Here is a 10,678-nt window from a genome sequence, read left to right on the forward strand (position 1 = left end):
TTAGATAATTCAATTAATACTTTGAGTAAAAGTTAGATATATTATGAAGTTAAAATGCATTGATAACATAGAAATGTAGTGATTTAAAATTTCTTGAGTAAAACAGTATTTCACTGGAGCCAAATTCTAGTTTTGCTTTCGTGCACCGTACTGTATGTTTGAGTAACAGACTTTCACTCTGGGCGTTGCATTCAAATTGAAGCACAGAGGCATGGTACTTACCCTACCATGCCTCTGTGCTTCAATTGCTACTATAAGACTTTATTTTCAAAGTCAACATTTGTGTGAAGTGACACAAGTGCATTGTCTGGAATTTATGATCGATGATGAGTATGGATTCAGATGAGCCTTACATTACCTGCATCTTTGCTTTTTCACCAGTTACCCAACAAACGTAGATTTTTATAATCAAAGTATGTAATAATGTCTATGAGTAATGTTTGGCTAAAATACTTAATGGGCAGAATGTCAGAGAGATGGATTGCCTTCTCAGAATTTATTAAGTAAGTAAGTAAAGTTTATTTATAGAGCACCTTTCACAGACAAGGGAATGTCAAGGTGATTCACAAAAAATAAAACAATACAATAAAAACAAGACGTTACAGATAAACCTCTTAGAATAAAATTACATAAAAATCAACATGATGGTCATAAAACAACCCTCTCACTAATGAAGTTTAAAAACAGGTGGGTTTTAAAGGAGACCTATTATGAAAAACACATTTTTTCTAGCTTTAACATATATAAAGTGGTCTCCCCTCAGCCTGCCAACTCAGAGAAGGAGGAAAGCAACCAAATTCTGCAGTGTCAGTACAGCCGCCCGGATGAGCCGTCCAGTGTGATGTGGATCTACGAGCCGTTCAGATTCTGCGACAGGAGCGTGAAACCACGCCCACAACTAACTCTGGCCGGAACAACAACAACCAGCCCCCGGGTCTGGCAGTCAGAAGGCGCGCCGATTTTTTCCAGTGGCCAGCCGCGGTACTGCAACCAAAAATCCCATGCGGCCCAGAAAGCTTTTTTCCCATAGACCGCAATAGTAAAAGAGAAGCCTCTAAAACTGTTCACAGGACACCTCCAGCTGTAATCCCCGGCAATTACTAATCTTTGTATTCTATATTTTTAAGTCATGGACTTTATATCCGTCAAAAATGTTTTATAACGGCCAGAAAAGTAAAAGAAAAGTCTCTTTCTGGGCGTGACGTCACGGCTGACGTCACAGCCGTGCATTCCACGGATGTTTTATATTAATATATATTATATAATTATATTATATTAATACATTAATAATATATGTAATGCTATACATGTAATAATATACATTAATTAAGATATTATATTAATACATATTATATTAATACTCGCGTCATTGCCCCGGGGCATGATGGGAGGCCCCAGAGCATCATGGGAGGTGACTCAACTGCGCATGCTCTATGGGCCGCTGTATGCGGAAGTAAACCCGGAAGTCAGAGATTTTTTCGGCTTATGCGCTGGCTGAGCAGAATGCATTGAAATGAATGGGCGGCCATTTTTAGTCTCCAATCCAGTTTCTATAATACATCCATGACAACAACTAACTCCGCCGACCGGAGCTTCCGCCATTTTTTCGTAGCGGTGTATCGTGATGGCGTCTGTTCGAGCTAGACATGCAAATTGCTCTGTTGTTGGTTGTAAAAACCAACACTTTGTGCCCTCCCCCGCTACATGTCATTCAGGCAGCCAATCAGCACAGAGCCTCATTATCATAGCCCCGCCCACTCAGAATCCTGCATAGATAATGAAGTTAGAGAATGGGATGCTGCAGACATGGCTCAGAGGCTGAATTTCTAATTTATTTAGCAAAAAAAAAATCTAAAGCTTGTCCATCCATTATCTATACCCGCTTTATCCCTTGCGGGGTCACGGGGTCTGCTGGAGCCTATCCCAGCTCATTTTAGGTGAGAGGCAGGGGTTACACCCTGGACAGGTCACCAGTCCATCACAGGGCCACATATAGACACACAAACCATGCTCACAACCACACTCACGCTCACACCTACGGGCAATTTTAGAATCACCAATTAACCTAATATGCATGTTTTTGGACTGTGGGAGGAAGCCGGAGTACCCGGAGAGAACCCACGCAAGCACGGGGAGAACATGCAAACTCCACACAGAAAGGCCCCTTGCCGGGCCTGGGAGTCGAACCGGGGACCTTCTTGCTGTGAGGCAACAGTGCTAACCACTAAGCCACCGTGCTGCCAAAAAAGCTTGTTTTTAAGAAAATCAAGGCCTGTTTAAAATAGGTATTAGATGCCATAATAGGTCTCCTTTAAGTTTGCTCCTAAAAGCGTTGATGGAGTACAGAGAAGGTAGAGACGGCGGGAGATGGTTCCAGAGCCTCGGTGCGACGGCCTGGAAGGAGCGATCTCCTCGCGCCTTAAAGCAGGTACGAGGGACCGTGAATAGGCTCTGGTCAAATGATCTCAGCCTCCGAGATGGAGTGTAGGGGTATAGTAGGTACTTGATGTTGGAGGGGAGGCCTGACCATGCAGAGCTCTAAATGTCAGCACCAAGATTTTAAAGTTAAAACGAAAAAGGTACAGGGAGTCAGTGAAGAGTTTTGGGGAAAAAAATTGGGGTGATGTGAGCCCTTCTATTTGAGCAAGTCAGCAGAAATTTTGGACTTGCTGAAGACGAGACAGTTCTTTCTTGTTTAGGCAAGAAAACAAACTTTTGCAGTAGTCCAAACGAGATGACACAAAAGCATGATTAGCTCAATATCATTGTTTGAAACAACTGTTCTTAGTTTGGAGATATTCCTTAAATGGTAAGAACAGTTCCTCATCAGCCGTTTGGAGTGGTGTTCTAATGATTTCTTAGGCTTGACTTAGATGAAACACTCAAATCACCTAAAAACTGGTTGATAGCTGGAATGACTTCATCAGAGCCAATCACTAGCACCTACCAGTATCTGTCGGCTGTGTCCGGAGTCCCAAAAGCTAACCAACCTGAATAGGGCAGCCTCTCTCACCCAGGGAATACACCACTGGGTTTAATGATTGCAGCAAGGACACACACCGCCGACTTTGCAGCTACAAATCCAGTCGGCTACCTTAACATTCAAGGAACAGAACACGGTCCATTCAGACTCAAGTCCCCGGCCTCCTCCACGAGGCAGGTGATATTCTGTAAGAGGTTCAAGAGCTTTCTGAGGAGGTTCCTCTGACAGATATTCCCAAAAAACCATCACTATCTGTTTGGTTTAACGAGTCTGTCCAACATCATGCCATCTGATCAAACTTCCCAACAGGTCGTGATCACCTGACGGCTCAGCTCCCATCTTTCCCCCCAATTGTCTAAAAGACACTGCTGCAGATCTAACTAAACTGCCGTTTTTTTTTGCGTCAGCATAAACCTTTCCAAACAGGACTTAATACATAGAAAGAAAACGGTAAAATGAATATGTTTTAAACTTGTTTTCATTCTTCGTAGACGGTGGACACACTGTTGTGCATGGAAAATGTATCCATAACATTTCATCCTGTATAGAGTTTAATATGATTGTCCCAAACACACTGCTGCAGATCTAACTGACAACAACGAAGTCAATCATCAAACTACAACCCAGGGTGTCCAGGTGCTGCATGCATTTATGGACACCTTTATGTCTGTATGTGGTGTTTGTTATGGACAAATTGTGACTAGCGCAGAAGACCAATGATAGAACATGACTCCCGTTCAGATCAAGAGGCCATTCCTCCCAATCACACCATTTCAGGCTGTTGTTGCCTATGTAGTGGGTCCCAGCTAGGTTTCTGCTGGCAGATGTGTGGATAATCCTGATAGGAGAGCACTGGAAATATTTAAAATATTGTTCAAAAATCAGCGACACAGGACAACAGTTGCTCAATCTCCATTCACCCGGATTATATTTATTCTCATTTAACTTTGTAACTGCAATCGTGAATTATTAATTTTCATATACATTTTCAACTTTGTAACTGCAATCATGAATTATTGCGGCCACTTAAGTGTCCCTCTAATGAAACCGCATGTCATTGTGTGCGTCTGTGTAATCGCTTATCATAAATTTAAATAAAATACCATTTTAATACCAAAAAGTGACTCTTATGGGAAAGGCAACAAAAGTTATAATACATCAACAAAAGACTTATTGTGTGCGTATCACACCTACATTAAGTTCCTTCAGCAGAACAACAAAGTCCCCTTTAGGTGCACTTTTTCCAGCATAAAGGACTCCAACAGGGCTGCTAGTCTGAACTGCTGTTTGTTGCATCAACAAAACAAACAAAACTTTCCAAACAGGACTTATTACATAATAAGAAAATACAGGACTGTTTCAGAAAATTTGAATATTGTGATAAAGTTCTTTATTTTCTGTAATGCAATTTAAAAAAAACAAAAATGTCATACATTCTGGATTCATTACAAATCAACTGAAATATTACAAGCCTTTTATTATTTTAATATTGCTTATTATGGTTTACAGTTTAAGATTAAGATTCCCAGAATATTCAAATTTTTTGAGATAGGATATTTGAGTTTTCTTAAACTGTAAGCCATGATCAGCAATATTAAAATAATAAAAGGTTTGCAATATTTCAGTTGATTTGTAATGAATCCAGAATGTATGAAATTTTTGTTTTTTTTTTAATTGCATTACAGAAAATCACAATATTCTAATTTTCTGAGACAGTCCTGTATGTTTTAAAATTGTTTTCATTCTACGTAATATGACACACTATGTTATGCATGGAAAATGTATCCATCCATAACATTTCATCCTGTATAGGGTTTAATTTGAAAATCCAAGCGTTGAATTACATGCTACATTCTTTCAACCTTTTATTTTGAAGTTTGAAGTAACTTCCGGTGTTTTCGTCGTTGCTTCTCCGTCGTTTTACATAGTTTTTGCTCACTAACCCACTAGTAAAAATGACACGTACCTGTTGTCTGTCTGCCGTCCTCTTCGAAGATAAGTCTGAAGTCCAGCTCCTCAGTGTAGTTTACTGTGGACATTGAACTAATAAAGCTCTAAATTAGTTAAACCGAGCCGTCTCTAAACTAGCCCGTCTCACTCGCTCCCATCCGACTAGAAACAACTCCGTGTCAACTAAAGCGCCAAACAATACGTCGATGAATGCTGGAGAGGAAGTGGTTGTACGACCAAATACACACGTTTCCTGCGCTGTTATTAATCCACTAAAAGCCCATAGTTGTGTAGTTTTTGCCCGGTGTCGCTCCGCTCCTGCAACAGTTTTACTCTGCTCTCGCTTGATCCGAGTGATGCCTTCACGGCGCCCCGGAAATCACAACACCCCAGTGACGGATATACGGGACTGTCTCAGAAAATTAGAATATTGTGATAAAGTCCTCTATTTTCTGTAATGCAAAAATGTCATACATTCTGGATTCAGTACAAATCAACTGAAATATTGCAAGCCTTTTATTATTTTAATATTGCTGATCATGGTTCACACCTTAAGAAAACTCAAATATCCTATCTCAAAGAATATTCTGTAGGCGATTAAAAACGGCCTTGAAATATTCTGAACGATTTTTGAAGTACAGCAATTTAGGAAATGAGTTAGATAAGAGTTGCATTTTTATATGTAAACTTTTTTTTAGTTTACTCTGCCTTGACCGACTTATTTTAATCTCTAACAATTTTTGAGACACGCGCAGTGTCTTTTTAACTGCATTTGACATGTTTGTTTACATCCTAATTTGATCATAACTATATTAAGCGATCCACTTTTGTGTATATACGTTTGCTATGCAGTTACAAAATTATAAAAGAAAGACTTCATAAAAAACACCACTCTAACATTTTAACTATTTAACAATTTATAATGTCCTTTTATTTATTTGTTGTCGCAAAGGCCGTTTTTCTCCCTTCTTATTAGAAATACGTGTTTTCAATAAGGTGGCACAGCATACATTTACAGTTCACTTCGTGGTTCTCAGATTTCAACTTGTGTGAAGTTCATATTTCCCAGGGCTCGTGAAGAACCGATTAGCCCGCCCTGCGGTTACGTCAGTGCCTGGTTGTATTTTTCAGGTTCAGTTGAGGCTTTTAAAAATGCTTATTCAACTAAAACTAAAAAGCCTTTTAATTTAACTCTTACATCATCCCTGATGATATTAGGACATTTGAAAAAAGGTATCTTTCATCAGTTTATGATAATAAAACAAGTTCCAATATTTATCCATGTCAAGAATAACTTCAATGTAATCTGCAAGACATCAGGCTTAAAATCATGTGGATTTGATAAATATTTAAAGCAACATTACAACACGGTGGGGGTTTCTGGTTTTTGCCGCCCCCTGCAGGTCACTGGCGGTACTACATGGTCATAAACACATGCAGGACAGAGCAAAGCAGCTGACTGGCCCATGTGGGTTTGTTTACCAACTGGACAGTCGTTTAACCACTACAAAAAATAAATAAATACTAAGGAAAAGGCTAACTGGCAATATTTCATAACCTCCACAGAAAACTAACAGAGCCTAAACTAAAGGTTTACATTAGGAGCTTCTGCTGGTGTTTTTAGCAGCTAAGATCAACTTTATTGTAACGCTGTAAATGTGGATTATAGAAGTTGATGGTTATTGAAGGTTATTACAAGTCATTTTTAGTTTTTCCAAGATGCCAACTAACAATTCTCATTTGAACTGAGATTTCAAACATTTGCTAACTTGTGAAGCAACTTGGAAATATTTACACATAGTTTCAAAATTATATTTTATACAGGGAGGCATACATGATGAGCAACAGAGTAAAGCAAGGCAAGGCAAGTTTATTTGTATAACACAATTCAACACAAGGTAATTCAAAGTGCTTTACATCAACATTAAAAGCAGCAAGACACAATTAAACAGTAAATAACAAATAAAATGATAAGAAAAGAGGTAAAATAATAAAAAGCACAAGTTGTTAAAAAGTAAGGGCAGTAGAGTACAGCAGGTAAGTACTTAATTTAATAGTACACTTTGGTAAACAGTAATGTTTTTAGCGTTGATTTAGTACACTATTGCACAAAACCTTAGTAGGATTGTAAGTTCCATTTATGGGTTTATTCTTTTGTAAAACGTTGGACAGTTCGCTGTCAAGATGAATGTACATACAGTTTAAAAAAAAAAGATGTATAATCTTATACATGTTCAGTATAAAGTGTATTGCCATGCTGCATGATTATTTTTTATTTTTTTTACATCTCCCCTTTACCGTGTTCTTATTTCATCACATCGTGTGGGTGACGGGAGGAGGTCGAGACGGGGAGACAGGAGTCAGAGAGGACACCGGTGACGACCAGAGGAAGCTGCAGAAGCTGCAAGAGATCTGCTAAAGTGTAGCTTTATTTATTTTTTGTAAATACTGTCTCATAATTTTGCTTATATTATACTGTTGGTGCAAATAATACGATTTTTAGGTTTATTTATTTTATGTTTTTGTGATAAAGCTAAAGTTGGTGAGAGGGATTGACTGCTGCAGGTCCAGAAGTTACTAAGACCAGTACTCTAATATACTCCAGTCATCACACACATGTGGACAACATCTGCTGCAGCAGCATAGCTGACAGGGTTCAAGGAAAAAAAGGTAGTCATCCTCTTTGCTTAACTTTGGCTGTGTTCGGAACAGGTTTTCTGACCCAAATCAACTCGAATCAATGTACTAGTTTCAGGTTGCACCACTTTATATCTTATGTATAAAAAAAAATCATGGAACTGTAGTACTTCAGGTATTTCCAATTTATTACAACTATTCACAGGAGTCATTTGTTAATTCTTTGTATACAGGACTGTCTCAGAAAATTAGAATATTGTGATAAAGTTCTTTATTTTCTGTAATGCAATTAAAAAAACTAAAATGTCATAAATTCTGGATTCATTACAAATCAACTGAAATATTGCAAGCCTTTTATTATTTTAATATTGCTGATTATGGCTTACAGTTTAAGATTAAGATTCCCAGAATATTCTAATTTTTTGAGATAGGATATTTGAGTTTTCTTAAACTGTAAGCCATGATCAGCAATATTAAAATAATAAAAGGCTTGCAATATTTCAGTTGATTTGTAATGAATCCAGAATGTATGACATTTTTGCATTACAGAAAATAAAGGACTTTATCACAATATTCTAATTTTCTGAGACAGTCCTGTAAAGTATGTACATATTCATATATTAATGTAAAAAAAAAATAATGACGGGGGCATCACTTTTTACAAGTTTGTACAGAGTTACTGTTGAGTGTAGAGACCACCTTCTGCCCGTGAAACTCCTCACAAGCTCACAGGTCGTCGGTGGCTGCGATGGAGTCACAAACCCAAGACCTCACACTTCTCCTGGGAAGGTCTTTCTGGTATTTCTCCTCCTGGAAACAAGGATCACCATCAGCAGGTCTGACGTAGCTGCAGGTCTTTGAGGGCAAGGACACCTTTACTGGAAGGTCTTTTGTATCTGAGAGGGATAACTTCATTTATATCTAGTCAACATGTATCCAGGTAAGTATACACACTTTTCTATAAATAAAACAAAATCCCATTCAGGTAACAACTGCGACTTGCCAAGTAGACACGCCTTCCATATCATCCTTATTGGACATCCCATAAACCAGATAACACACACCTTGGTTTAGATACAGTGTTGTGTCATCAGTTGTCCAGATAATGATATATTTCTGGTTACTGCAACCACAGTTCCACATATTTCTGCTTCAATGCAGCCGATATCTAACTTACCATCGCTGAAGAGAAGTAAAACAGTCCTCATCTTCACAGCTTCATCCACCACTCGTCCATGTAGACACGGAACATAAACACAGTCAGAATCTAAAAGACACATCAATAATTAAATGAAAGAGAGGGAAAACAATATTCACCATCAGGACTTAGATACTAACGCCCAAGTAATTGACAGCTTCATCTGCAGTTATGATGCTCTTCCTCAGAGTCCTGGAGCTCCGCTGCAACCACAGCAGAAAGGATAGAAAACAGGAAAAAACGACCTCTACCTTTGTAAATCAGTCAGTATCACCCAGTGGTGGACAGTAACGGAGTAAATTTACTTGAGTACTCTACTTAAAGCGACACTACGTAACTTTTCCACCTTAATATAATATTTCCAGAGTCATTGTGATGGAACATCAACTTCCAACAGGTTTAATGAACCTCTGTCATGGTCTGAGGGGTCTGTGTCGCCTTCATTGGCACTATGTAACTTTGAGGAGCATGGTAGGAACCCTTCCACACTACTGGTAAAGCACTACCGCTTTTGTCCAAAGGAGCCGCCAAACTCAACAAAAGCTGAAAGTTACGTTGTGCAGCTTTAAATACATATCCAGAGGATTTGTACTTTATTTGAGTATTAGATTTCTTTGGTACTTATTACTCTTACTTGAATACATTTCCAAGACAAATATTTTTACTTTTACTCGATGTACGTAAAGCGGAAATACGTCAAGCCTCCTCAAAACGATACCGCCAAAGTAGCCTGCGTTTGTCAAGACAGAGCCGCAACAAGTCAAGACATACTGTAGCCGCAACAATGGCTACAACATTGAGTTATTGAAAGCAGAGATGTAGTTTTTTGTAAAGCAGTGGTCTTTGAGGGGGATCCAGACTTAGTTGGATGGTGCAGGTTCATTTGGTTTCAGTTCATGATTGTTAATAAACTCTGCATCATCTGCTGTCCTCTTATGATCCCATTCATTTGATTTGTTTTTGGTGTTTCTGCAGGTTTTATATAACATTGTGGTTCTAAAAGCAGCACATCAGTGCAGCTGGTTTCAAAGAGTTAATTCTCAGAAACAAGAGTTAAAAGATCCTTACATTAATTTAGAAAAAATATAGTAATTTACTGATGTGGAAAATAAGAAATTTACTCTTACTCTTACTTTTACTTAAAGTAAATTTAAAAGCATTTACTTTTGGGTACTTAAGTACCTTTTAAAAGCAAGTACTTTTCTACTCTTACTCGAGTAATATTTTGACTGAGCTACTTTTACTTGTAACGGAGTAAATTTTGACCAGTAGTATTTGTACTCTTACTCAAGTACTGGGGTCCAGTACTCTGTCCAACTCTGATATCACCTGGCTCTGAACACACCAGGAGGAGGATGAAGATGAAGATGGAAGTTGTGAGTCTGTGCATCAAAAGAAGAGAAAAAAACTCAGCGGTTCGAGTTTCCAGCCTCAGAGAATCCCACTTTTCTGTAACGATGAAACAGCTATGTGATAACAACTGACTCAGAGATGATAAAAAACAAAACACTAACGTAATATTATCTGAACCTGTTCCAAGCAAACTGAAAACCAGACGTAGTTTATGAGACTGAGATGAAACCACTGTAGCTTGTGATTTAAAGAAAAGAAAAAATGACATTTACAAACTTAAAACTGGGATCCAGAGATTAAATAAACAACTGTAACAGTCTGATATGATAGAAATATAAGCATGACCTACTGATCCAGTAGCAGAGTTAGTGTCCGTGCAGCTCCTCCTTTGGGCTCCTGCTCTGTTACTTTCTTTTCTTCACATCCTTTCAACCCCTTCATTGTTTTCTTCCCTGGAGTTGTTCTGAAGATTGAAGTCACACAGCTCCATCTGGAACTTTGTACCGCGTGCTTACGTCTCTGTCTCTTCTAGGTGTCGGTGAGGTCTGACGTAAACC

At 38.5% G+C, this 10,678-nt stretch overlaps 1 protein-coding gene across 1 annotated transcript in view; it reads right to left on the reverse strand.

Moving 5' to 3' along the window:
• Positions 1 to 5,281, reverse strand: part of LOC133444438 (nuclear factor of activated T-cells, cytoplasmic 3-like) — a 44,238-nt gene extending 38,957 nt beyond the window's left edge. The window contains exon 1 of the mRNA XM_061722228.1: positions 4,950 to 5,281. Within this exon, the coding sequence (XP_061578212.1) occupies positions 4,950 to 5,022 (73 nt within the window). The 5' untranslated portion in view covers positions 5,023 to 5,281. The remainder of the gene's footprint in view (positions 1 to 4,949) is intronic.
• Positions 5,282 to 10,678: the final 5,397 nt, after the last annotated feature.

The sequence above is a fragment of the Cololabis saira genome, chromosome 5 (assembly GCF_033807715.1).
Source record: "Cololabis saira isolate AMF1-May2022 chromosome 5, fColSai1.1, whole genome shotgun sequence".
Lineage (NCBI taxonomy): Eukaryota > Metazoa > Chordata > Actinopteri > Beloniformes > Belonidae > Cololabis > Cololabis saira.